This window comes from Rhea pennata, chromosome 2 (genome assembly GCF_028389875.1).
Source record: "Rhea pennata isolate bPtePen1 chromosome 2, bPtePen1.pri, whole genome shotgun sequence".
NCBI lineage: Eukaryota > Metazoa > Chordata > Aves > Rheiformes > Rheidae > Rhea > Rhea pennata.
In genome coordinates, this window is record NC_084664.1 from 163,710,097 (window position 1) to 163,737,900 (window position 27,804).

Sequence of the window (27,804 nt, forward strand, 5' to 3'; positions counted from 1 at the left end):
ACCACCGTCGCCGTCACCGCCGCGGCCTGACCTTTGCGAGCAGCTGCCGCCCCGGCGCCCGCTAAATATAACCGGGGACGGCGACGGGTGGCACCGGCTCCCCCGCCTCAGTTTCCCCTCCTGCCCGCGCCGTGCCCTGCCGGCGGCGGCTATTTTTCGCCGCGGCTCGCAGAGGTGACCTTGCACCCCGGCTTCGCCGGCGCCCGCTGCCAAGGCGCCGCCGCGACCCGGCGCCTCCTCCCTCGTCCCAGCGCCGGAGACGCTTTGACGGCAGCGGCGCGGGGCCGGGCGCGGCACGGCACGAAGACGGCGGTCGGTGCAAAACGGGTGCTTTGATTTCCGAGGAACAGCCGGATTTCGGGGCAGAGCGGAGTTAAAAAGAGCCGCGAGCCGCTGCCAGCCGCGACCCCCTCGGGCCGGGCGACGGCGAGCGGCCGGGGGTCCCGCGCGCCGGGGGTCCCGGGCGCCGAGGCCGCGGCCGCTGGGGCCTCGGGGCCGACGTCTCGCCCGCCGGGGAGCAGCGGCACGCGCGGAGGGCAGCGGGCTCCCGCCTCGGCGCGGCGAGCCCGGCCGGGCTGCCTGTCCGACCGCGACCGTTCGTGGCGAGCGGCTGCGGTGCCGCGACGGAGCCGGCACCGAGGCGCCGGGACGAAGCGGCGCCGGGCAGCCGCCTCTTCACATCACCTCGCAGCAGCGCTGCTTCTCGGCCGGCACGTCCTCGGCGGGGGCCGTCAGCTTGAGGAGCGGCGGGTCGGCGCCGGGGCTGCAGCCGCCGCCGCCGCCGCTGCCGGCGGGCTCGGCGCCCGGCTCGGGCTCCGCGGGGGCCGGGCCGCCCCCCAAGGGGTGCTCCTCGGGGCGCGGGCGCTGCAGCTTGGCGGCCGCCCGCTGCCGCTTGAGGTCGGCGAGCGTGTGGTGGGCCTTGTCGCGGCTCAGGTCGCCCGGCGGCTCTCCCGGCTGGCAGGACACGCCGCGCTCCGGCTTCTTGGAGTAGAGGTGCTTGGGGGCGGCGGGGACGGCCGAGCCGTTGCGCTGCGCAGGCGGCTCTCCCGGAGCCGTCGCCTCTCCCTCGGGGCCCTGCGGGGACAGAGGGGCGCGAGGTGGGGACCCCCTGGCCACCGCGGGGTGGCCGAGAGCCGACAGACGCCGCGCGAGGAGCGGGGGGGCCTCGGCTGCGCGGCGCCACGGGACTCACGGCGAGGCGCAGGCAGAGCTCGGCGTCCGTCTGCCGGTCCTCGTCCTCGCTCTCCCGCTGCTCGGCCCGCTGCCACACGATGGCCTCCTTCTCGTGCTCCTTGCGGTAGAGGTTGGTGCGCTCCGTCACGCTCACCCGCCGCACCACCTTCCTGGGGGGACGTGGCGTGAGACCCCGGCGGCCCGGCCTCCCCGCGACCGCCGGCTCGCGGGACGAGGAGAGCCGGGGGCCCGCGGGCGCCGCCGGCCGAGGCAGGGGCAGGACCTCGCCACGACTCGGGCGCCGCTTGCATCTTCGGGGCTGTTTTGCTCCGGGCCGCCACCACCACCAAGCAGGTGCTGGTGCCACGTCCTGGCGACCTGAGCCAAGCGTTCGCCATCCCCGCGCTGCCACGGGATAGAGGGGACGTGGCACGTACCCGTGCCAGCAGCGAGCCACCGTGCCGCTCGCCCACTCTCGTCCCGGGCAGCCCAGGGCGAACGTCGAGGCCAGAGGGGCTCCAGGTCGGGGGGCTGCCCCGCGCAGAGGAGAGCGCCCGGCCAGCCTGGCTGCCGGAGCGAGGCCCGCGAGCCGCCGGCGAGGACGGGCGGCCCGACAGCGGCCTCGAGTCCCTTACCCGCGGCTGCCGGCGCTGGAGGTGCGGCGCTGCAGCAGCGACTTGTGCTTTTCATGAGACTTCATGATGGCGTCGTGCTTGTGCTTCAGCTCCAGGAGCTTGGCCCTGACCTCTTCGTCCCCGCACACGTCTGCGGCGAGAGGAGGGAAAAGGTCGAGGCCGCCGGCCGGCAGGAGCCCCTCGAGGCCCAGCACCCACCAGCCCCGAGCCGCCCCAGCCGCCGGGAAGGCGCAGGGAGGTCAGCAGTGCCCACCCGCGCGGTGGCAGAGGGGCCGGGGACCCCCGGGGTGCAGCACTTGCAGCCGGAGGGCACGGGTGGCAAAGCGGGCTCACGCCACGTCCGCACCCTGGCCAAGGCCCCCGCAGCGCTGCTGGCTCCGGAGGGACCCGACGCCCCGAAGCCCGGAGCTGGGTGAGGCAGAGGGGCCGGGGACATCCCTGCCGTTGCGGGCCAGCCCCGCGCGGGCCGGGCAGCCCTGCCTCCCTCGCCCGTTCCCCCGCCCCGCGCCAGCCCTCACCCAGCGGCGTCTCGTCCAGCACAGACTTGCCGTTGAGGTCAGCGCCGTGAGCCACCAGCAGCTCCACCAGCGGGATCTGCCCGGGCAAAGGAGACGAGAAAGGTTAAACTGGGCAAAGCCCCCAGCGAGCGCAGGGGCAGCAGCCTCGGCTCCGGGGTGCCGACCCCACTGCTCCCCGAGCCTGGCGCTGCCCAGCAGCAAGTCGAGGTCAGGCCTGGGGACCCCAGCTCCTGCTGCCGGGGCACCTGACGTGTCCTCCGTGCCCCAGGCCCCGGCGCCTCCCGCACACGCGCTTGGTCGGCAAAGGCACGTCCCCGCCGCGGGCTCGCAGGCGCCCCGCGCGCTGCCACGAGGGGCCCGGGCCCCCGGCGAGCGGCACCCACCTGCCCCCAGCACGCCGCGGCGTGGAGGGGCTCCCAGCCGTCCTCGTCCTTGGTGCTCATGCTGGCCTTGTGCTCCAGCAGCAACTCGGCAGCCTCCAGGTAGCCGTTGGCCGACGCGATGTGCAGCTGCGGGGGGACGTTGCAGGCATGGTGCCGAGCCCCGCGCCGGGGGCTCCGCTCGGAAAGCCCGGCTGCGAGGGCGACGTGCCAGCCCAGGGAGAGCCCTGCTCCCTGGCAGGCACCGCCCTGGCGCCCATTTCACTCGCTTCCACGCTTTGCTCTTGCTAAAACAGAGCTCCGGGCACAGCCCCCAGCAGGGAGCACCCTCCCGGCCCGGAGCCGGGCCAGCTCGGGCCACGCAGGGCAGCGCTGGCTGCTCGCTTTCAAGAGAAGATGGGGCTGCCCTCCCAGTACGAAACGGGAACCCCGTCCGTCCTACCAGCGTGGCACTGTGGTCCAGCGGCGCGTTGAGGTCGGCGCCCGCCCGCACCAGCTGCCGGATGTCCTCCACCATGCTGCGCTCCGTGGCAGCCCGGGCCTCCTCGATCTTCTCCTGCGTGATGCCTGCGAGAGGGCGAGCGGTCAGCCAGGCGCGGCGGGCGCTCGGGACGCGCACGCGCGGCTTCCCGAGGCCGTGGGCTCCCCGCCCCGGAGAGCGCCGGTGGGAGCTGCCCTTCGCCGAGCGACCCGCTGCGCCCGCGTGCCACCCCCGCCCCTCCACCTGGGGCCGTCACCAGCCTGCGCTCGCGTCCCTGCCTCGGCGTCATGCCCCACGGTGTGGAGGGGCCTCCTCGCCCCTCTGCCATACCCAGGTTAAACCCAGGTTACCGGCTCTGCGTTTTCCTCCTTCCAGCCTCTGCCCATGTCCGTGGGCACTGCCGAGCCTGGCCCGGCCCCCGGACAGAGGGCTGCTCCGCCAGGAGCGGGCAGAGCCCACGGTCCCCGGGCAAGTTTTCTCACCTACCAAACGGAAGATCTGCTGCGGCAGAAGAGGAGGGACCCGCACCGGAGCGGCGGGACGCCGAGCTACGGCGCAGGCTTCCAGGGAGGCGAGAGCCGGCCGAGGAGACTCACCCTGCTCTGCCATGGCCGTCTCGATGCAGTCCAGCGTCACCTCGTCCTCGCACAGGTCGTAGGGCATGTTCCCGTCCGAGTTGACTGCGAGGAGGTTGGCACCACTGCCCAGGGAAGAAGCGGGCGGTGAGGATCCCGAGCGCGGGCTCCCCGGGGGGCACGTGCCCTCCTCCTCGCTGGGCCCACGCTGACGCCAGGCAGAGCCGCCGCACACGGGGCCGGGACAGGCCGGTGCCCCTTCTCTGCGGGCGCAGCTCTGCCTCCGCGCCTCGACCGCGTTTCTTGCGCCTCCCCCTCGGTCAGCAAGAGGCGGCCGCAGGGAAGGCGATCCCACCCCGGGGCAGGGCCGGGCCGGCTCCCCGGGAGCCTCCAGCCCGGCCCCCCGTCGCAGTGCCACGGCTGGGCCACGGCTCCAGGGACATCGGCTCCCTGCCGCGGCCAGGCCTGCCGGGGCTGCCCAGCGTGACGGACGCAGCTGCTCCGGCACCAGCCTCCGCGGAGGCCACGCCGGTGCCAAGGCCGCGGCTCGGCCGCGCCACGTCCGCTTGGTTCAGGCTTTCTTCCCTCCAAGCAGGCAGATTTGCTGCTCCCAGCGCCGCCGAAGCGCCTGGATCAGCGTCCCCACCGCACCCGTTCGCCCCGCGGCACGGCCAGCGCCCACGCACTGTTTGACGAGCAGCTCCACGAGGTGCAGGTGGCCGCAGGTGGCGGCGGCGTGCAGCGGCGTCCAGAGCTCGCTGTCGCAGGCGTTGACGTTGGCGCCAGCCTCCAGCAGCAGCTTCACGATGTCCCCGTAGTCGTCGATGCAGCACTGCAAGGGGAGAGAGCAGAGGGAGCTGTGGGGGGCTCCGGGACGGGGCTGCCCGCTCCGCTTCCCCCCGCGCCCCTCTCTCTGCAGCGCCTCCAGCGCCGCCGGAGACGGACTCGCTCAGTCCTCGGAAAGAAAAGAGAAGGATTTTTCACCCCACAAGGAGGAAATCCCCCGTTTTAATCCCTTATGCCTACAGTTCCTGAAACATCATCTAGCTCCCAGCAGGACGAGGAGCCCCTTCCCAGCAGTTTCTCAGCGGAGGGCCAAAGGTTTCTACAGGCTCCTCCTCACGTCTTTGGTATTTTAAGACTCCCGATACGAAGGCACTAGAAGAGTCCTTAACTGCAGCAAGAAATGATGCTGCCTGTGACCAAAAGTAAAAACACAGCCTCGGATGCACCTAGGCTGGAAAACAGGGGGGCTCTGCTGCAGGACAGCTCCCAGCTGCCGAGCGGGCTCCCTGCCGAGGCGGCTGCAGCAGCAGGGGACGGCGCTCGGCGGCCCGCGAGCCGCCCCGTCCGCGGGAGCGGGCAACGAGGGGCGACCCACCACCAGCAGCGGGCGCACGCCGTGAACCGGCACCTCCGCGCAGCCCTTGCCTCCGGCCGGCCCGGGCCGAGGGCTGCTCACCTGGTGCAGCGCGGTGAGGCCGTCCTCGTTGTACAGGTTGGGGCTGATGCCGTTCTGGAGGAAGTGGCAAACTGCAGAAATAAATTGCTTTTAGCAAGGGCTCTCTGGCCTCTCGCCTGAAGGCCAGCGGGGTCTCCGGCCCGGCGCGACCCGCAGGCGAGGCCGGACGGCTCTGGCTCCCTGGAGACGAGAGGCCGGGAAAGCCCAAGGAGAGGCGGACGCCTGACGGCCCTGGCTCCGGTCGGGAGAGCGGTGCCCCTCTGCCATCCGAGCGCGGGAGCGTCGCCCCGCGGATGCAGACCCGGGGGGAAGCGAGCCCCCGCTGCGGCCCCAGAGGAGGAAAGGAGGGGGCCGAGGAACCTCCTGGGCGCGTCGGCGCAGGAAGAGAAGGCAGACGGCACCGTCGTTAAGCTTGGAAAGAGCAGCTTGATCAAGCTGTTTGGAAAGGCATCCTGACAACCGGCCAGCCCGTCCTACTTCTCGCCTCCGTTTACAGCTGAGAAGCCGTAAAGAGGCTTCACAGCCAAGGATGCTACCTCAAACGCACCAGGAAACAGGCCAGCGAGCAGCACGGATACTGCCTGTGGGAACAAATTCCACAGGCAGTCGGAGCTGGACGCCGAGGCCGGATTTCAAGGGAGGCCGCAGAGGCTACGGATCCGTCACGGGAGAAGAGCGATTAGAGATGGCGTTCACATCCGTCCTCCTGCGGGACGGAAGATCTCAGGAGGTCACACGCGACCTCCCGCCACCAGCCTGGTCTTGCAGGTTTTCACGGCTTTGCCTGGAGCTCCCTGCCAGTAACCCAGGGGGCAGGGAAGGATGCCCCAGGTCTGCTGCTGGCACTGCATGTGCTACGCACGGGAAGGAGCCCTGGAGAACCGCGAGGTCCTACCTAACGTACAGCTGATGAAGGTGCAGAAAGAGCAGTTATTTGGGGACCGAAGCTTTAGCTATGTCCTTGTGTTCAAGTCAAAACCACAAGTAGATCAAGGCTTTCACCCAATGGCAAGGACACAGCTAAGATCCCAACTACAGCACAGTTTTGAATCACTTGAGCTGTGTCAGCGCTGCCATGGTCTAAGCCAACGTTTATCCTGGTCATAGCTCAAGTTGAGCCCCTGCCATCATCCTCAGCCTGGAAGAACCTGTAGCGACCAGGTGAAGTCAGGATTGGAAAAGCAAATGCTGAGGGGTTTCCTTCAGTTCCCTAACGCCAGAGTTTGAAGAATCCCCTTTGAAGAAGGGGGATTTCCACTGAAGAAAACCCAAATCTTCGTGTTCCCACAGGGAGCCATCCCAGCCGTGTCGCGCAGGCCAGACCTGTCCTACAGGCCTTACTTACAGCCTACAAGAAGGGATATTTTCACAACCACGGCAGACACGTTTCTATTCTCCATTGGCCAACAGGCACTTCCGTCTTCTCCCCGGCCTGGGGAAGCCCCTGGGGATGGCGAGGAGAGACGGATGAAGTCCAGAAAGCCCTGTGACTGCCTGGGGGTGAACGGTCGCTGCGAGGCCGCTCCCGATTTGGGGAGAGGAGGCTTCCTTTACCTGAAGACAGCCCTGTTGCACACTGCACCGTCACAGCCGAGCCCTGGACTTTGCGCCTGGCAGAAGAATAACCTGCATCTGCCAACGGCGCTGAGTCACCGAGCACACTGGGCACCTCTGCTCCTGGGCACTTGCTGGCCCCGTGCAAGCAACTGTTTTTTGCAGCGGCAGACGCTCCGTCGGCACTAGGAAGGGCACGTGCACCGTAACCGCCGTTCTGCCTCCCAGCTGCGCCAGCACGGAGAGCTGGTGAGGAACAGGGATTTCAACCAGCTTCAAAAGACACGTTTCCCCACCTGGTACCACAGGTCCCACTGCGGTCGGTACCACTGGCATCCAAGACCCTGGAGATCCTGGAGGCTGCAGGCGTGGGTGCAGCCACGGTTATTGCCTGCAACGGGCCAGATGCTCCCTCAGCCCTGGCTCTCTGACCTGCTGATCACCGGAGCATGATGCTACTGCCAGAGCTCTCACTGTTGTCCACCCTGCTCTGGCTCATCCTCCTAGGAGGCCCCAAGAACCAGCACAGCTCCCTCCAGGACCAGTTCTCTCCTGGAAGCCCTAGATCCTGCCAGACGCCCACGTCAGCCTTCACAGTGCCTGTAAATCCCTTCTGCTTCCTATCAGAGTCACAGAACAGTTGAGGTTGGAAGGGACCTCTGGAGCTCAGCTAGTCCAACCCCCTGCTCAAGCAGGGTCACCTAGAGCATGTTGGACAGGGTTGCATCCAGGCAGGCCTTGAAGATCTCCAGAGAAGGAGACTCCACAACCTCTCTGGGCAACCTGGTCCAGGGCTCTGTCACTCACAGGGAAGAAATTCCCCCTCATGTTCAGGCAGAACTTCCTGTGCTTCAATTTCTGCCTATTGCCTCTTGTCCTGTCACTGGGTACCAAAGAAAAAAGTCCAGCCACATCCTCTTGGCACCCTCCCTTAAGCTGTTTGTAGACATGGATAAGATCCCCTCTCAGTCCGCTCTGCTCCAGGCTAAGCAGGACCAGCTCTCGCAGACTCTCCTCAGAAGAGACACGCTACAGGCCTCCAGCGCATCTCCCTAGCCCTTTGCTGTGCTCTCTCCACTAGCCCCACGTCTCTCTTGCACTGGGCAGCCCAGAACTGCACACTCGACTCCCGATGGGGCCTCACCACGGCTGAGGAGAGGGGCAGCATCACCTGCCTTCACCCCCTCGCAACACTCTTCCCAATGCACCCCAGCAGACCATTGGCCTTCTCCGCCACACGGGCACATTGCTGACACACGGGTAATTTCTTCCACGCGAGAACTCCCATGTCCTTCTCTGCAGAGCTGCTCTCCAGCAGGTCAGCCCCCAGCTTGTCCTGGTGCCCAGGGTTATTCCTCCCTAGGTGCAGGACTCTGCACTTGCCCTTGTTGAACCTCAGGAGGTTCCTCTCCACCCAGCTCTCCAGCCTGTCCAGGTCTCTCTGTAGGACAGCACAGCCCTCAGGTGTGTCAGCCACTCCTCCCAGCTTGGGATCATCAGCAGACTTGCTGAGGAGGCACTCTGTCCCCTCCTCCAGGTCATGGATGAAGAAGTTGAACGGGATGGGACCCAGTCCTGAGCCCTGGGGGACACCACTAGCCACAAGCCTCCAAGTAGACTCCACGCCACCAATGTCGACCCTCTGAGCTCTGCCTTTCAGCCAGTTCTCAATCCACCTCACTGTCCACTCGTCTAACCCACACTTCCTGAGCTTCTCTAGGAGGACGTTATGGAGACAGTGTCAAAAGCCTTGCTGAAGTCAAGGTGCACAACGTCCCCTGCTCTGCCCTCCTCTACCCAGCCAGTCATTCCATCACAGAAGGCGATCAGGTTGGTTAAGCAGGATTTCCCCTTGGTGAATCCTTGCTGGCTACTCCTGATCACCTTCTCCTCCTCCACGTGTCTGCAGACGACATCCAAAATGAGCTGTTCCACCCCCTTTCCAGGGATGGAGGTGAGGCTGACTGGCCTGTAGTTGCCTGGGTCCTCCTCCTTGCCCTTCTTGAAGACTGCAGTGACACTGGCTTTCCTCCAGTCCTCAGGCACCTCTCCAGTTCTCCAGGACCTTTCAAAGATGATGGAGAGCGGCCTGGGAACAACATCCGCCAGCGCCCTCAGTACTTGTGGATGCATCCCATCTGGGCCCATGGATTTGTGGATGTCAGGCTTGCCCAGAAGGTCCCGAACCCTATCCTGCTCGACGAAAGGAAAGTCTTCCTTTCTCCAGAACTATCAACTGTCCCTGTCCCTAAAGACCGCCGTGTTAGGAAGCGATTTGTCTGAAAGATGCATTTTGCTGATCGCCTGGCTGGTTTCTGCTGTGAGCAACTTGGAGGCCAAGGCGTTTCCAGATTACAAGGATCCCTGCACATGCGAGCAGCTATTGCAAGGAGGGTTTAAGCAGAGGCCCATCACCTCCGTAGCTTCCCAGATCTCCCTGCAAGGGCAACCGTCCTCCATTCCCTCCTTACTGTCCGCATCCTGAGTGCTCCTGGCCCGCCGGCTGTGTATGTGGCTTCCGGCGCTGCCCGTTCACACTCGGTTGTGAACCAGCCTGGTGAGATTCTTTTGCAATGGAAGATGAACAGGTTTCTTCCCCTGAGGACACACAGGGCTTTCCTCAAGGTTCTTGCATAAGCTCAGGATGCTCGGAAAAAAACCTGAAATAACACTGTTCAAGGGAAAAAGAAGGAATCCGAACACGTGTGCAAAACCAGCGTCTAAACCTGCCGGGCTACGGCGCAAACCCCCCCCCGGCGGCCCCAACCCAAAGGGCAAGGAGGTCTCTGCTAAAAACACACCCCCGGTTACGGCAAAACGGCAGCAAAGCGGCGGGTCGGGGCACAGCCGCGGGTGGCTTCTCTCAGCCGCCTCCCGCCGGTGCTGCCGCGCCGGGCGCCCTTCCTGCTCCCGCGCCGCGGCGCTCACCGGGCAGGGCCGTGCCTCGGCGGAGCCGCGCCGGCACCGGCTCTGCCCAGCGCCGCCGCGCGCCCCTTCGCCGGCGGGAAGGGCCGGGCGACGATCCCCTGATGGAGAACGCCTTGCAAAGGGGCGCGGGATGGGGGGGGAAGCGACGCTGGCAAACGCCTGCGCCCCGCGCGGCGACGGGAGCCGCGCGGCTGCGCTAGGCGAGCCGGTTTTTCGGGCAGAGCCGGGCTGCGGGAGAGGGAGCTCTCGCTCCGCCGGCGGGCAGGCGGCCGTGCCGAGCGCCCCGGCTCCCAGCGCCGGGCACACCGCGCAGCCCTCGCAGCGGGCAACGCGCCGGGCGGGCGCATTTTTAGTTTTCCTCCCACGCTCCTGTGCTTCGAGCTGTTTAGGAGGACGGGCAGCACGCGCCAAACTAATCGCTGCGGCTGTTTTAAGTATCGGCCCCTTCTTCCGCGGGAGCGGCGCCGGCCCCCGCGCCGCTTTGCTCCTCCGAGCAGCAGGCAGAGGTCTGCACCAGAAGCGGCGGCTGGGGGAGCGAGGAAGGCCGCGTCCGGAACCACGGAGCAGCTCCGAGGCTCGAGGGGAGACCCCAAACCCACCGCGGGCCGGTGAGGCAAATTCAGGTCTGGGGCTGCTGCTGCACCTCGCGCGGCTGCAGACCGCGAGCGCCCCGCTAACGAGAGCGCCCACCGCCCTCTCCCACTTTAGGAAAATATGGGAAAACACAGGCGGGCTCTCAGGTCTTGGGGTGCTCTCGCAAGATTCTGGCAAGCAGCAATATTAAAAGCAAGACATTTTTGTACAGTCAGGCTCCAAGCAGGAGCTCAGACCAGGACTGCACAACCCAAAGCACTCGAATAGTTTTGGAAACTAGTTGCAAGTTGCTGGTTTATTTTCAGGTGATATTTTGCAAGCAAAAGAACCGCAATTTAAGTTATGCAAGTGTTATATTTTTAAAGCAAAACCACTGAATGTTGAATTCTCATGATTTAAAAACATCTGAGTTGACAAAACCCTTTCGACTGCCAGAGAGGAGCGGGGAGTGCCCCTGGCAGGCGCAGCAAGGCGGCTGCAGTCCTCAGTTCTGCCCTTCCAGCTCCCGAGGCTTTGAAGGGATCCTTCCAGCCACGACCTGCCCCGGCTCCTGCAAACGCGGCCCCAGCGCCAGCTGAACACCCGGCCCCGGGCGCCGTCCCGGGTCTCGCGGGGACGGGACCGGCGCAGAGGCCCCGGCGAGGCCAAGCCCGCGTGGGGCGTACGGCACACCTGGCAGCAGCTGCAATTCTCTCCTTAGCCTTTTTTCTCCTCGTTCTGCCCGATCTCACCTTCTCCAGGCCCTCAGCCAACGCTCCCAGGCCTCCTGCAGCACTGAGGGGAGAACGGACGCCGTGGGCACCGTGGGGGGGACGCAGTGGGGCCAGCGCAGCTCGGAAGCCGGGGTCGCTGCTGCCGGCTTCCCTCCCTCCAGCCAGCGTGCCCTTTGATCGCTCTCTGCCAGCTGTCGCCAGAGCCGGAGCCGGGCAGGACCTGCCCACGCCGCAGGCGGCACGCGCGGGAGCGCAGCGCCGCGCCGGCAGCCTGCGCAGAGGGGCTACGGCAGCCCCGCTCGCGCGTGCTCAGGAGGGCGCCAGCCCCACGCCGCTGCCTTGGCGTGGCACGGCACGGCACAGCGTCCAGCCCGACCGGCAGCACGCTGCAAGCTTTCCGATCCCGTTCTGTTTGCCCCCCGCCCCCAGCACCTACGTTTGTTTGAGAAGACGATGCCCTGGTCAAATCCTTCTTGCTACGGGGAAACGCAAGAGCCAGTACTCGCCGCCTGCAGCCAGGGCTGCAGCAGAAACAGCGCTGCAGCTCCTTGCAAATCCGAGCTGAACCCGACGAGCCCTCCCAGCTCTGTCCCAGCAGGTCCCAGAACACTGACGGAGGCCCAGGCTCGACGCTACCTTTAGCAGAAGGTTCCTCGAGTCCTCCGGAAGCCCCGACGCCCCGCGATTCCCCCATCGCACACCCCGACCCGCGCCACAGCCCACACGTACCTTCCTCGACGTCGTTCCGAGCAGCCGCCTCCAGCAGCTGCACGCTGGTCGGGAACATCACTCGCTTCTCCTTGCTGCTGCTGCTGCTCTTCCTCCTCTTTTCCGCCCTGGCTTTCTTGCCCTGTGCCTCCTTCTCAAATTGTGCCCATTTCTTCAGCTGCTGCGTCCGGCGCTTCTGGGCATGTTTCAGGCGCTCCTGCGTGCTCATCCTGCCAACCGCCGGCATTTCTGCCAGCAGCTCCAGGTGCTCGGCCATGGCTGCGTTGGGCAGGGAAACGGGCTCAGAGCTCTGCCCGAGATAAAAGTCCCCCCCGGCGCGGGGAGTAAAGCCCGGGCGTACAAAGCAGGGCGGCACGAGGACCCCGGCCCCCAGAGAACATCACCCACACGCCCTCGGAGGGGCTGGCGGCCGGCCACCCGCCCAGGCAGCTGGATGGCGGGGGCGAGTTTGTCTCACCCCCGTATCCCTTCTCGGGGCTTTGCCGTGCCCTCCGGAGACACAAATCTCGGCTTCACGACCATCTCAGGCACCGTCTCCCTTTTCAGTCTTCCATGACCCAAAGTTGCAAACAGTGGGAAAGCGAAGATCCGCTCCAGAGACCCTTACCCGTGCAAACCAGCTAACAAAGTGCAGCACAGCGTGGTATCTGCGGCAGAGGCTCCTGCTCTCCGGCCCTAGCCCAGAAAGGCCCAGAGAGGGACAACGGGGAGCAGCAATCCCACTGCTTTCATCTGCCAAGAGCCAACATCTCGCAGCCTTTTCGCACGCAGCAGCTCGGACGGCCCTCTGTCGCGAGCTCTCCTGCTCGCTCCGCTTTCAAGAAAAGGTCAAGCAAACGGCATTAAAGCTCTGCAGGGATAACCACGCCGGCAGCCTCGCCAGCCCGCCAAGCTCGAGTAATTCAGTGACACAGGCACGCTGCTATTTAGCAGGAAGCAGAAGGACTGGTTTGCAAACCTGCCTCTCCCCAGAGCAGCACCAACGGCATGGCGCGCGGGCCGCGCACCGGTGCGGGTCAGCACGTCTGGTCTCCAGCTCCGCCCGGGCCTTTCTGAAGGCACAAAGAAGTAAGGTGTAACCTGAGGCACCGTGAGAATTTCTGTAAATCCGTTCCTGAATCCCTGTCTTCAAGCTAATGATCCAGGGAAGCCTTTTCCTTCCTGTGGTCAAGAAACTTTTTGCGGTCATTTAGCAACTGCCCCCATTCCAGGCCACGATCTCCCCACCGTCATGCTCCTCCCAGCATAGGAAACCAACAGGTCGGCTCAGAAAGTTGTCCACGGCTGCCTGGTCCTCCTCGGAAGCTCCTTAGCGCGGCTCGGAGGAAGCGAGGGAGAGGCAGGCGCACGCAGAACCCATTACCAGCCCAGCCACCCCTGCAGGAACGAGGGGAAGATCAAATATCACGGAGCAGAAATAGGAGACGATCCACACGCCCCTCTCTCTCTCGCGGGATCTGCAGCCTGTTCAATCTGTCGCTCGCAGTTGTTTCCTCTCAGCAGCCGCAGGGCAAACACCCTTTGCACTCCTCTTCCTCCACAGCAGTCGCTCGCGATCTCCCTTCGGCGCCGCTCGCTTTCTTCCGGGCGTCCCACGAACCGAGGGGGCAGGTCCCTGCCGGCAGGGCGCGAATCCCTCTCGCTCGACCTCCCCGGGTGAGAGCGCTGCGCTCGGAGCCGCCTCAACTCCAGCTGGCCGGCGGGGAGGAAGCCGGGCGCGTGGCTGCGTGCCGCGCGGGGCCCGCGGCAGGCGAGCGCCGGGGCGCGGGCGGCTTTGCGGCGCTCGCCGGCGGCTCCTCCCTCCCTGCAGTCCGTCCCGGCGGCGGCGCAGCCGGCGAGGGCTGAGCTTCCCACGGTCGCCAGCCAAGTGCGCACCTGAGCGCAGCCCGAGTCCTAAGCAAGAAGGGAAGAAAAAAAAACAAATCAAAAAGGAGAAGGACGCGGGAGAGGTTCGGCACAGAGACCGGCTCTCTGAGCCGGAGCCTGACCCCTTCTCCGCGCCCAACCCACTGCTGGTTTTGCCATCTCGTAATCCGGGATTAACCTACAATCAAAGTTTAAGCAAGTTACCCCGGGCTTTGCCAAGAGGGATAGGAAGCCTCCCGCGCCGCCACCCGCTCCAGCGCCCGTCCCGGGCCGGGCGCACACGACCTCCCCGGCTCCCGTCCCGCAGCGCCTTCCCTGACCGGGGACAGACTTATCTCCTGCCGTATCGTTTTAGCTCGGGCGGCAGCGCAGGGCTGTCCCCCCCACCAGCCCGCTCCTCGGCGCCTTCCTCGCCCGCCCGGGCTCGGCGCCTACCGCCTCGCGGAGGCTGCCCGCTCCTTCCGTAACGCTAACCCGTAACCGCTACCCCCGCGCCGAAACCCAGGCACGCCCCGCGGACGGGCTCACGCTGCGATAAATAACGGGATTAGCGACACGCGGCCTGACACGACGCAGAGGGGACGCGTCAAGAGGGCTATCGCAGAGGAGGGTCCTTGCCCCGAAGCCTCCGACCTCTCCCGAGGAGTCGAAGGACACGCAGTTAAGGGTGACCCAGCTGACGGCGGAGATTAAGCGACACAGCAGCCGGATCCGGGAGACCTTCAGCTCGGGACTCGACGGTGGCCCTGGAGAACCGCTGGGAAGGGCGTGGAGAACGAAGGGGAAAAGGCGAGGCCGCTGCGTCGGCGCGAGGCACGGTCGAGCCTCGAGGCCCGCGGGCAGGCTGGCTGGCCAGCCCCAGCGGGGACGCGCGTAAGGCTGGCGGGAGGTGCGGGACGGCTTCCACCAGAGCCCCTGAGCGTGGGAAGGGGACAGCCGCGGAGGGAGGGGGCTCCTGCGCCTCCCCGCGCGCCCCTTGCCGGCTTTTGCCCCAAGCTGCTGAGCTGGGAGGACCTGCTCTCGGGTTTCTAAACCCGGCACCACCGGGCAAGCATGCAGCAGACCCGGGAAGGGACCTCAGTGTCGCCACCGGCAGCGCCAGACCTCTCCGACTCCAGAGGAAAGCCAAGGTCCTCCCGGGCCAGCAGCCCACCTCCGACAGGCTTGGGGGCTTCCAAGAAAGGGCTACAAGTTTCTCAGCAAACTGTTACTGTTACAGGCCTGGAGGAGAGGGCAGATTAGCAGGCTCCTCTTGCAAGGATTAGACGTTTTCCTTCCAAAACGTGGACGTCACGACTGCTCCGAACACCAAGTGCACACCCCTTCTTTTCTAATCTCACTAAACTCTCGGCTTCAGCAAACTCCTGAGGCAACGAGCTCAACACTAATCACACGGTACGAGAACAGACCTCACCACTTAGCTCACTGCACAGCCCCGTGGTCTTGGGATCCTCTGCTCTCGCGCCGTAACACGAGTCGCCGTCTCGGGGCGGCGCGTGGACTCGCGTGCCCTCGCCCGTGGCGTCCCGTCTGAGCAGGACGAGCCCTGCCGCTGCAGCCTCTCCCCGCTGGGCCCTGCTCTGCGCCTTACCCCACCCCAAAGGGCTCCGGGGGCGGCTGCCTCCGGCTCGCGCCGCCCCAGAGAGCCGCGCGGAGCAGGGTTTTGCTAACAGGGGAGGCCGAAGCTCTCGAACTTCGCCTCCCGGCAGCGGGGATGGTCTGAACCCCCCCGCCCCCCTCCCGCCAGGCCCGGGGCTTTGGGCAGAAAAGCCTCAGCTGCCGCCCCGCAGCGAGCCCCGCACGCGGATGTGCCTCTCCGGTACGAGCGACGAGCGAAAAAGCGGGGCTCCCAAAAAACCCACAGGAACGAGATGAGACCAGCTCAGAAGCAGCGGTGCAGGACGAGCAGCAGTTCCTGCGACAGCCCTACTCCCCTTCAGAGCCAAAACCACCGAGGAAAAACAAACAGGAATGTGCTTAGTTTGTCCTTAAGGCTTGGATTAACCGTGGGGCAGGGAAGAGGATAGGTGGAGAGTTTCGCCGCAGCCCTGAACTGCATTAAAAACATTCTTTGGTTCCCCCAAAGCGCCTGGCACGGGCAGAGCCGCCGAGCGGGAACGCGCAGCGCCGGCAGAGCCGAAGCCGTCCCCTTCCCCGGGGTGGGGGCGCAGGAACGAGTCCAGCAGCCTGCCCCGCTTCCCAGGGCACGCCAGCACGAACCCCGCTCGCCAGGCACCGGCGGGGGAGCCGCCTGCCAGGACTCCTGGAACCTCTCAGGGACATAACCAGCACCAGGACCCAGCAGTGGGGTGTAAATCCTGGTGAGGAGCCACCCGGGAGAGCGAGGAGCAGCGGCCCGAAGGCGCAGAAGTTCAAGCTCTGAGGTTTTATATATATAATTTGAGTGGCAATTCAAGTTCCCCTTGACTTACAAGCCTTCCTCTGAGCGTCTCTCGATCTGAGCAGTTTTCACTCCACGCTGCTGGCTCCGGGGCTCGTCTCAACCTAGATAACAACTGCTTCCCGGCCGGCTCCTCGCCCACCGGCCGGCCCCCTGCGCAGCTACGGCACCGGCAAGGAGCGGCGTGCCGGCTCCCCGCGCGGGAGCTGCCTTTGCACGTCCCACTCGAGCGCTTCAAAGCGCTGCCGGACCTTGCCCGGCAGCGTGCCTCAGCCTCGGCTCGCGCGCCGGGGCGGGGGCACCCGGCCGGCAGCAGCACCTGCCCGGGGAAGGCAGGCTCCCGGCTCGCCGCAGGGAGCGGGCCGGGGCATCCACCGCACGCACCTGCCACGAGAAAGCAGGGGATTTTTGGAATTCCTCCTTCGCCGCTAAGAGCCCGGGCAGCGCAGCGCAGCCCGAACCCTACGGCAAGGCGCACGAGAGCGTGGGTGCTCGCTGGTAACGTCCGCTCCCGCGCTGAGGGCAGAGAGGAGAAGCAGCAGGACAGCCCAGCGAGGCACCCGAGCAGAGGGCACTGCCAGGCCCGGCAGGCTCTGGATCAGCTGTTTATTGTACAGTTTACGTGGTAGCTTCGTGACGTGTGTAAACACGCACTGGGGAGGAGGTTGAGGCTACCCCGTCCTCAGAGCTGCGCGTGCACCGCAAGGTCAGCACCGCTGCCTTGGGTCTGCGCGGAGCAGCGGGGCTGCTCCCCGCTCCCCGCAGCCCGGCCGCCCCCGAGCAGGGAGCCGGCCGGCGACCCGCCTTTGCAAAGTGCCTCGAGATCCAGAGGTGAGATACACCGTGTCTTAATTTTAAGATTAGAGAGAGCATCAAAAAGAGACTTGCCGCATTCCTGAGCCCTGGGTGGGATTTCCAAGGCGATTCCCGATCGCTCCGGCGAGCACACGCGGATGCCAGAATAGCTGCTCCATCACGGTGACAACCTGCGAAAACTCCCACCCGGCCGCGAGCCAGCGAGGATTTCACAACAGCAGCGGGAGCTGCGGGTGCCCAGCACGAAGGCTGGGCGAGAGGAGGCGGCGGCAGCGGCTGACTTGCCGGGCGGCGAGACTCTCCCCACGCCGGAGCGGCGCGCCGAGCCCCGAGGACAGCCGGCGACCCGCCCTGCGAGCTCGGCGGGAGCCGCGCGGCTGGGTTTCGCCGCGCTTTGCGTCGGCGCCTGCCTGGTCGGAGCGGCTCGGCCCCGCTCCGGGCGGGCGGGGAGGGCGAGCAGCCCCTCCGCGCCGCCTCTCCTCGCCGCCACGAGCACGGCTTCGGGTCGCGCACGCGGCAGACTGGCGCGCGCCCAGGGAAGCTTCTCTGAAGCCAAACCTTGCCTTGCCCGGCGGCCAGGCAAGCGTTCAGGGCTTTGGTCGCAAGTCACCAGCGCCGAGGTCGCTTTCCTGCGTAACAGCTTCCTCAGCCATACTACGAGGCAATCGAGACCTTGGGCATCTTTTCGAGAACACTAATTTGCTTCTGTGGATTTCAGCGCGCTTCTTTAAGCCAGACGCAGGCCTCCCTGGGCATTAGCTACAGAACCCGTTAAGAAACGCTCCCAGACGAACGTCCTCGTCTGAACGGGCCAATTGCTCGCCGACTGCCAGGTGCCGCGCGCGACGCGCCGTCCCCTCGCCAGCTTTCGGGGCAGCGGGAGGTCGCGAGGATTCCCACGCTCGTCTCCATCTGAGAAGCTCACGCACCTGAGGGTGAAGCCCGTCCCGAGAACGTGACCGAGGCACTAAGCCATTCACCGGGCAGGGACTCAGCTAGAACGCACCAAGCTCGGCAGGGTTAAACGTTAAGGCAAAGGACAACGCAGGCACAGGCGACACCCCGCGCGGCTGCCTGCTCCCCCTCGCCAGCAGCGAAGCGGCGGCCCCAGCTCGCGCGCCGGTTCCCTTATCTGCAGCCGGCTCCCCGGGGCTCGGCGAACTCGCGGAAAGGCGGCCTGTCTCCGGGCACAACCCCCGGCCACCTCACGCTCCTCAGGGCCGATCCTGCACGGGCGAAACCAAACAGGGCAAAACCGCCGCAGTCTGGCGGCCCCAGCAGCAGGCGGGAGCCAGCCCCTCCCGGCCGGGCGGCGGCACGCGACCCGGCCGCGCGTTCGGCACGGACGTTGTCCCAGGAGCCAGCGCTACCGCTCCAAGCTCGTTCCCGCTCGCCGACGCGCCCGCAGCGGCACCGGAACAAGCTGACCGGCTCCGGGTCCGGAAGGGAAAGGAGGAGGAGCACCATCCCTCGCTACCTGGTCGCCCTTCGCTCGTTCCGGCTTCCCCGGCTACCGGACGCCTCTCGGCTCCTTGGGACCGCAGACGCTGGACCCGGAAAGCTGAGCCATACGCAAGACGGCTACGTGGGATGGCGGAAGCGAGTCCTGCCGCTCCCACTGCGCGAGACGCCTTCCCGGCGGATCTTTAACGCACACGTGCCTTTCTCTGACCGCTCGCCCTTTTCACGCCTGCTTCCCCGAAAAGCACGGGCCAAAACCCTGCCGCAGCGTATTTGGCCCACGAGCGGTTTCCAGGCCAGCAGGCAAACCAAACAAGGCTGCAAGGAAAAGATTAAGAGTAAAGGGGAAGTCCCAGGAGGAAGAGCAAGCCCGGACTTCACCCTACGCAGCACTCCAACCCGGCGCCAGGCCGGGCTGGCAGAGCCGCTCACGGGCCGAGACACCCGCGCGCACGGGCCGGACCGCGCTGCGCCATCGTGCGTACACACGTATACGTACCCCGAGCCCGCTGTCCCCACCGCTCCCCTACAGCCGAGGCAGGCACGGTCCCGCTCCGCAAAGGGGCCGGGCGCGAGCCGATGGGTCCGTCCGAGGCCCCGGCGAGCCCGGCCACGCAGCCGGGCTCTTCGCCCCCCAACCCGCGCTCCGACGGGACACAAAAGGGACAGGCACGGGCTCCGCAAGGCAGGCTTTAGCGGGGCAAAGTCCTAAAGCAAAAATTCCAGTGAACTAATCCTGACCTAAGTCTCTCAGGAACTCCAGTGGGGAGCTGGAAACGTCAAGGCTGGGGGCAAGTCGAGCGGTAAATCCCCTCCAAAGTCTCTGCGGAATTTCGGAGCGGAGTCGCCCCGGCAGCGCCGGCCGGCTCGCCGCCGCGTGATCCTCCCCGGCGGCTAACGCAGCTCCCCGGGAGGGGGGGGCCCTCCACAGGGGCAGGCGAATCCCATTAGCGTCGCAACACTTAATAGCGCTTAGCGCCCGCGTCGCACTTTCCACCTGCAAATGCGCTTTCCAGGCATTAACCAATTAACGGGAGCAGCGAGAGGAGTCGGTGCCCAGCAGCAGGAGCACAAGCCACAGGAGTCTGGGTGGCTCCGGACCCAGAGGCAGAGCGGGGACAAGCCAGAGCTGCCTCCCGCCCGCGAGCGCGCGGAAGATGCCCGCCCCCCTCCGAAATGAGGGGCTCCAGCGCCCGCCGGCTCATCGCACTGGAAAGGGGCCTCCGGAGCAGCAAATGCGAACCGATTAAAAACGCCCGCTGGGATCCACGGCCGGCCACGGCGTGCCCTCCTCAAGGGGGGTCCCTGGGGCCCAGGGCGGGATGCCAGGAGCCATCACCGCCACCAGCATCCAGCACGGCAGCAGTTAACGGCAGGACACAAAACCTCCAGCTTCAAGGTTCAAATTAATCTCTGGCTGCAGCGACCAGGACAAGACCTTCGCGGGGGGCAGATTAGCCCACGTTTGCTTGGAGGTTTTCCGACCCTGCCCACGGGGCATCTGTGCGGCTCCACGACACTGGCCACAGGGAGCCTTGACGGAAACCCGAGTTAAATCTTCACTGCTGCAATGGGCTAATCGCCAGGTTTAAAAACAGACCTTTCAGCACCAATTTGTGTAGGTGCTGCCCAGCCTCTCTTGGCAGAGCCACTCAAACACGTTGGTTTTCCTCAGCTAAACGAGCAATTTCCATGCTATACAGTACTTTCTACCCCAACAGTTCAAAAGAATTACTTACGTCATATCATAGGGCTTAACACGTTACGTTCAGATGCTTCCAACTTTCAGTGCTTTAAGCAGGGAACGGTGTTTTTGAATTTACATCCAGCGACATTTGGCTGGAAGCTTAAACGCACAACACAAACCCGAGAGAATTAATTATGCAAAACAGAACTGCCCGAGCAAACTATGTACGCAGGAAAAGTAAATTATCCAAAAAAATAAGAAAAAAAAAAAAAAAAAAACTTGACACCTGGAACTAGCTAAAGCACAATGGGACAGGCCTGGAGAAGTTAAGGATTCCCCGTTTCCTACTCTGGAGAAAACGGTTGGAGCCGCATCCTCACGCTCATTAAAACAGGCAGACAGCTCATGTGTGCGGAGCAGCTTCCTTGCTAAACGGTGTTAATGGACACTGGCAAACGCAGGCGCTAACACCGGGCATTACACTTTCAAATTTCTTTCCGACCGTGTATGCTTTTAAGAAGAAAGCGCTCATCTTTTATTTATCACTATTTACACGACCAGTGTCGCTTCCCCACAGGTGGGGAGGGAGCAACGCTCTGCCCCGGACCGGCAAGCTCCGGGTTTCGCGGCGGTGGCCGCGCCGGGTGCCCCACGGGAGCGGCACGAGGACGAGGGCCCAGCAGGGACGAGCCAGGGCACAAACTCCCCGAGGCAGTTACCCGAAAAGCGAGGCTGTGCAGGCCCAGGGGGGCGACAGGCAGGGACCCTGCCCCTCGGCCGGGCTTCCCCCCTTCCCGGGTGCCTCGGGGCAGGAACAAACCTCCTTCTCCCGCCGGCTCCGGGAGGGCGGGCAGCAGGAAGACCACGGCCGGGCTTCCAGGGGCCCTTGCCCGGGTTAGGGCCCTTCGAGCTCCCCTCCCGGGGGGATACCCGCCCCACAAGCGCTTCGAGCGGCCCCACAGAGGTTTAGATAGCCCCACGTGGCGCAAACTGCTCCGAAGGCCCCAGCAGCCCCCTAAGAGGTCCCTGGCCCCACCACAGCCTGCCTCGGCCCCACGGAGGGGCCCGGCACCCTGCCGGGAGCTGGTCCACATCCCCCTCCGGTGACCCTGCCTCCCCCTCCCCCGAGGGGATCCCGCCCCCACAGAGGCTTCGCTCCGGGATGCCCCAAGCGCCCCCGGGGGAGTGGGGGCCCCCTCGGCTGCCCCACGGGGAGGGGGAGCTCCTGCACGCACGGGGAGGACCCCAGCAGGCTCGGGGCGGCGGGGGGGGGGGAGCACCCCGCGCCCCGGAGGGGAGCGCCTCCACGGCCCCGAGGGGAGCGCCCCCACGGCCCCACGGCGGGGCCCCCCCCCAACCCGGAGCGGCGGCGGATGCGGCCCCAAGCGCCCCATGGCGGTTGGGGGAGGGGGGAGTTCCCCCACCCCGGGGGAAGCGCCGCACCCTGCGGGCCCCCCACGCCCTGGGCCCCTCCCCGTCCCGGTCCCGGGCCGGCCCCAGCCCTACCTGCGCCGCCGCCGCCGCCGCCGCGGGGCGCGGGCCGCGGCCCTGCCCGGTGTCGTCCCCTGCTCGGGGCGGGGCCCTGCGCGCCGCCGCCGCTCGCCATGGCAACCGGCCACACTTCCGGCGCCCGCCGGAAGGGGCGGGGCTCCCGCGAGAAGAGGGGGCGGGGCGGGGCGGGGCCATTCTGCGCCGCCATGCGGAGCGCGGCGCGGCGCCGCCGAGGGGCCGGCGGACGCACCCAATATGGCGGCGGGGAGGGGGCGGAAGAAGCCCGAGTCATGCTGGGAGCGAACGCGGGATGGGGGGGCGCGGGCGCGCGGGCGCCCCCTGCTGGCCGCCGGCGGTGGCGGCAGCCCCGAGCGGGAGCCACGGCCCGCCCCGGGGTCACGGGGTCACGGCCCCCTCCCCTGGGGTCACTGCCTCGCCCTGGGGTCCCGGAGGTCACGGCCTGTCCTGGGGTCACGGGGTCACGGCCCCCCGCCCTGGGGTCACTGCCTCGCCCTGGGGTCCCAGAGGTCACGGCCTGTCCTGGGGTCACGGGGTCACGGCCCCCCGCCCTGGGGTCACTGCCTCGCCCTGGGGTCATAGGGGTCACAGCCCTTCCTGGGGTCATGGAGGTCACGGCTCTGGGGTCGCAGGAGTCACTGCCCTGCACAGGGGTCACGAGGTGTCATGACCTTGCCCCAGGGTCACAGAGGATAACAGTCCCTTGCCCTGGGGATATGGGGGTCATTGCCCACGCTGGGGTCACTGCCTTGTCCTGGGGTCGCAGGGGTCACATCCCACCCTGGGGCCATGGGGGTCACAGCCCCCTGCCCTAAGGTGATGGGGGGGTCACAGCCCCCCCTGGGGTCACAGGGGTCATGGGTCCCTGCCTTGGGGTCATGGACTTTCCCTGGGGTCACCAGGGTCACAGCCCCCTGCCGTGGGGTCACAGGGGTCATGGGTCCCTGCCCTGCGGTCATGGGGGTCCAGCCCAGCCGAAGGGGTCAATGCACAGGCACATGTGTGCACCAGCGCAGGCACACGTACATGCGTGCACCTCCCCACGCACATGCACACGCACACACATGCCAACACGCATGCACAAGCACGCAACGGCCAACACCTACGCACACGCAAGCACACAGGTGCACCAACCTATATACACGCACATGTGTGCACAAGCACACGAGTGTACAGGCCCATGCACATGCACATGTGTGCACAGACCCACGCACATGCATGAGCAGAGCCTTGCAACTACGCACACGTGCACATACCAACACGCACAAGCATGCACTGACCCGTGCACGTGCATGAACGTGCACAGATACACACACATGCACACGTGGGCACCAACTCATGCACATGCACACACATGCACAAACTCGGGCACATACATAAGCCTGCACAGACGCATGCATGTGCACACACGTGCACTGACACATGCATGGCAAAATATAAGCACAGATACACGCACACGAAAAATCGTGCACCAACACGTGCACCTGCACACGCATGCACTGACCCACGCACACGTGTGCACATAGCAATACACATACGCAAGCACGCACTGACCCATGCACACGCACACACATGCACCAAGCCATGCACATGCACATATACATGCACACGTGTGCAGAGACCACACACATGCACATGCATGCACAGAGCCATGCACATGCACACCCATGGACAGACCACACGCACGCACGCACGTGCACCAACACATGCACGTGCACAGGCTTGCTCCAACCTGTGCACATGCACACATGTGCACAGATCATGCACACGCACATGCGTGCACAGACCCACACGCATGCACACACGTGCACAGACCCACACACGCACACGTGTGTACATACTTGCACACACACCTTCTCCTGCCCAGCGACAACGCAAGGGTGCCGCACGCAGGCCAGGGCAGCCCCCCCCCAGGGTCTCCCGCAGCCCCCCAGCAGCCAGCCCTGCCCCAGCCCCCCCCCCCGCTCGGCTGCCCCACCCGGATTCCCAGCCCCGGACCAGCCCCAGCTCTTCACCACCCCCCTTCTCACCCCTTCGTCAGCCCCGGACCAGCCCAGCGCCAGCCCCATTCCCTTCTCATCCTCATCCCATCCTATCCCAGCCCCATCCAATCCCCATCCCTATCCCAGCCCCAGCTCCAGCCCCAGCCCCAGTCCATCCCCATCCCATCCCGCTCCCATCCCAATCCCATCCCATCCCCACCCCCCTCCCACCCCCATCCCAGTCCCATCCCTGTCCCATTCCATCCCCAGCCCAGCCCAGCCCCATCCTCATCCCACCTCCATCCCATCCTATCCCATCTCCATCCCGTTTCATCCCCAGCCCTATCCCCAGCCCCAACCCAGTCCCATCCCCATTCCATCCTACCCCATCCCAACCCGCAGCCCCAGCCCCAGCCCAGCTGATCCCCAGCCCATTCCCATCCCCATCCCCATCATGCCCCCATTCCCATCCCCATTCCATCCTTGTTCCCAGCCCCAGCCCATCCCCATTCTCATCCTCATCCCATCCCCATTCCCATCTCCATTCTCATCCCCATTCCATCCCCATCCCGTCCCATCCCCATTCCCATCTTCATTCTCATCTCCAGCCCCAGCCTCAGTCCATTCCCATCCCCATCCCATCCCACCCCATCCCAACCCCCATCCCCACCCTCATCCCCATCCCCGTCCCATGCCATCCACATCCCAGCCCCATCCCAGCCCATTCCCATCCCCATCCCGTCCCATCCCCATTCTCATCCCCATCCCATCCCCATCCTGTCCCTATCCCCATCTCCATCCCATCCCCTTCCCCAGCCCAGCCCAGCCCCAACCCTAGCCCCAGCCCATCCTATCCCATCTCCATCCCATTCTATCCCCAGCCCTATCCCCAACCCCATCCCCATTCCCATTCTCATCCCCATCCCCATTCCATTCCCATCCCATCCCCATTCCCATTCTCATCCCCATCCCCATTCCATTCCCATTCGCATCCTATCCCGTCCCCATCCCCATCACATTCCATCCCATCCCCATTCCCAGCCCCAGCCCCATCCCCATTCCCATCCCCATTCCCATTCCCATTCTCATCCCCATCCCCTTTCCCATTCTCATCCCCACCCCATCCCATCCCCATCCCATCCCCATTCCCATTCCCATTCTCATTCCATCCCCACCCCATCCCATCCCCATTCCCATTCTCATCCCCATTCCCATTCCATTCCTATTCACATCCCATCCCATCCCCATTCCCATTCCCATCCCATCCCCATCCCCACCCCCATCCTATCCCCATCCCATCGCCATTCTCATCCCCATCCCCATTCTCATCCCCATTCCCACCCCCATTACCACCCCATCCCCATCCTCATTCCCATCCCATCCCATCCCATCCCCATTCTCATCCCCATCCCCATTCTCATCCCCATTCCCACCCCCATTACCACCCCATCCCCATCCTCATTCCCATCCCATCCCATCCCATCCCCATTCTCATCCCCATCCCCATTCTCATCCCCATTCCCACCCCCATTACCACCCCATCCCCATCCTCATTCCCATCCCATCCCATCCCATCCCCATTCTCATCCCCATCCCCATTCTCATCCCCATTCCCACCCCCATTCCCATCCCCATCCCCATCCCATCCCATCCCATCCCATCCCATCCCATCCCATCCCATCCCTCCCCCCTCCCCTGCCCTCCCCAGCGGGTTCCCGCGGCGGGGGTGGTCCCTCCCCTCCCCTCTCCTCCCCTTCCCGGCCCGGCCCGGCCCGGCCCAGCCCGGCCATCGCTCCCTGATAAAGGCCTGGCCCGAACCCGCCCCGCAGCCGCGGCCATGGCGCGGGCGGCGCCGCCGGCGGCACCGGCACCGGCACCGGGACCAGGACCAGGACCAGGACCGGCACAGGGACCAGGACCAGAATCGTCATCGGCATCGCAGCCGGGACCAGGACCGGCACCAGGACCGGGACCAGGACCGGGACCAGGACCGGGACCAGGAGCGGCCCCGGGCGCGGGGCCGGGCTCGCGGGGCCGCTGCCGGGGCCGCCCGCAGCGCTACCGGCGCCACCCGAAGCCGCCCTACTCGTACCTGGCGCTCATCGCGCTCGTCATCCGCGCCGCCCCCGGCCGCCGCCTCAAGCTCGCCCAGGTACCGGCCCCGGCGCCCCGGCACCCCCCGGTACCCCCCAGGATCCCCCGGCACCCCCAGGATCCGCCGGGACCCCCAGGATCCCCCGGACGCCCCGCGACCCCCCGCGCCGGCGCCGGCGCCGCTGCGTCCCGCCCGCCCCGTCGGGGCAGCGCTCGGTGCCTGCGGGCCCGGGGCGGGGGGGTGTGAGTGTGTGTGTGAGTGTGAGTGTGAGCGTGAGTGTGAGCGCGCTGGGGGCGCGGCGCGCTGCGCTGTGCTGGGGGCCCGGGGACGCGGGGGGGCAGCGCGGCCGGATCCCGCCGCCGCCGTCGGTGCATATCATGCAAATGCCCCCGCGGGGGGCAGGATTAGGGGCCGCCAGGGCGCCGCGGGCTCCGTCGGGGTCCGGCTGTCGGGCCCGGGCTCTCCTCCCCCTCCAGCCGCCCGGGGTGTGGGGGGGGAGAGGATCCTGCCGGAGAGGGGCCCAGGCGTCCTGCTCCGGCCACGGGCGGGGGCTACGCAGCTCGCTGCCGTTTGACGGCAAAAGCGGCATCCTCGGCGGCAGCCGGCGGGTACCAGCGACGGGGCCCGCGGCCGGCGCGCCGGGAGCCGCGGGGTCCCGCCGGGTGCCGGTACCGGCGCGCCGGGAGCCGCGGGGCCCCGCTCGGTACCGGGCAGGGTTACGCCCGGGGTGAGCCCGGGAGCTTTGCACCGGGTCGGCTGCGCCGGGCGCCCCGGGGCGCAGCGGCAGCCCCCGGCTGACCCCGGCCGCCCCCGCAGATCATCCAGGAGATCAGCAGCCTCTTCCCCTTCTTCTCGGAGGGCTACCAGGGCTGGAAGGACTCCATCCGCCACAACCTCTCCTCCAACGCCTGCTTCGCCAAGGTGGGCGCTGCGGGGCTGCTCCCGGGGCGGGGGGCGGGGGGCGCAGGGGGTCCCATGGCGGGGGGCACAGGGCGCTGGGGTCCCATTCTGGGTCGGGGTCCTGTTCCCAGGGCACGGGTGAGGGGGGCTGGGGTCCCGCTCCGGGTGGGGGTCCCGTTCCCACAGCACAGGGGGGTCACGGGTTCCACTCCGGGTCGGGGTCCCATTCCCGGGGGTCCCGCTCCCGCGGTGCCGTGTGGGGGGGCCGGGGCCCCCCTGGGCCGCTGCCACCGCCAGCCCGTGCCCAGGTGCTGAAGGACCCGGCCAAGCCCAAGGCCAAGGGCAACTACTGGACGGTGGACGTGAGCCGCATCCCGCCGGACGCCCTCAAGCTGCAGAACACGGCCGTGGCGCGGCAGGAGGCGGCCGCCTTCGCCCGCGACCCCTGGCGCCCTTCGTGCTGCAGGGCCGCCCCTACCGCGGCGGCGCCGGGGGGCCGCCGCAGCCCCCCGCCCCCCCGGCCGGCCCCGAGCCGGGCGCCAGCCCCCGCGCGGCCGCCCGGCCCCCCCGGCACAGCTCCGGCTTCTCCATCGCCTCCCTGCTCCGGGACTTCCAGGACGTGGGGCTGGCAGGCGAGCCGGACCCCCCGGCCCCCCGCCTCGCCGCCCCGCCACCGCCGCTCTGGGGCAGCCCCCCGGGCTCGGGCGAGCGGGAGCCGGGCACCCCCCGGGCCGGGCTGCCGGGGGGCTCGGGGGCACCCGCCGCCGCCACCGCCGAGGGCGGCCCCCGGCCCCCGTCGCGGGCGCCGGGCTGGGGGCAGCTGCCCACCTCGTACAGCACCGGGGTGGCCCCCAACGCGGTGGCCCCGGGCAGCGGCGCCCCGCTGCTCGCCCTGCCCTGCTGCGCCTACCGGGCCGGCAGCCCCCCGTGCTGGGCGCCGGGGCCCCCCCGCACCCCCCGCCCGCCGCCCGCCGCCGACCTCGACGTGCCGCCCAACAAGAGCGTCTACGACGTGTGGCTGAGCCACCCCGGTGACATGGTGCACCCCGCGCTCTACGGCTAGGCGCCCCCGCGGCCCCCCGGCGCCACGCGCCCCCCAACCGCCTCGCGCGGCCCCCGGGCAGCCGGCCCTGGCCCCCCCGCTGCACCCGCACAGACATCCTGGCACCCCTTGGCACCCACGCAGACGTCCCCGGCACCCCCCTTGCACCCACAGAGATGTCCTGGCACCCTCTTGCACCTGCACACGTCCCCATCACCCCCTTTGCACATGCATAGATGTCCCCGGCACCCCCTTGCACCCACAGAAATGTCCCCGGCACCCTCTTGTACCCACACACGTGTC

The 27,804-nt window shown here is 66.8% G+C and overlaps 2 protein-coding genes across 2 annotated transcripts; one reads left to right on the plus strand and one right to left on the minus strand.

Moving 5' to 3' along the window:
- Positions 1 to 331: 331 nt before the first annotated feature.
- Positions 332 to 13,487, minus strand: PPP1R16A (protein phosphatase 1 regulatory subunit 16A). The gene is made up of 10 exons (XM_062568464.1): positions 11,743 to 13,487; positions 5,225 to 5,295; positions 4,449 to 4,594; positions 3,784 to 3,887; positions 3,149 to 3,273; positions 2,710 to 2,835; positions 2,327 to 2,402; positions 1,809 to 1,938; positions 1,193 to 1,343; positions 332 to 1,074 (listed from the first exon to the last, which is right to left on the minus strand). Exons 1-10 carry the CDS (start codon positions 11,996 to 11,998, stop codon positions 676 to 678), a joined length of 1,584 nt encoding a protein of 527 aa, XP_062424448.1. The 5' UTR covers positions 11,999 to 13,487; the 3' UTR covers positions 332 to 675.
- Positions 13,488 to 21,365: 7,878 nt separating this feature from the next.
- On the plus strand, positions 21,366 to 27,522 carry FOXH1 (forkhead box H1). Its single transcript, XM_062568574.1, is given in 7 exon segments — positions 21,366 to 21,371; positions 25,294 to 25,476; positions 25,521 to 25,616; positions 26,376 to 26,480; positions 26,768 to 26,902; positions 26,905 to 26,916; positions 27,421 to 27,522. Coding segments are annotated over 7 exon segments (639 nt in total).
- Positions 27,523 to 27,804: the final 282 nt, after the last annotated feature.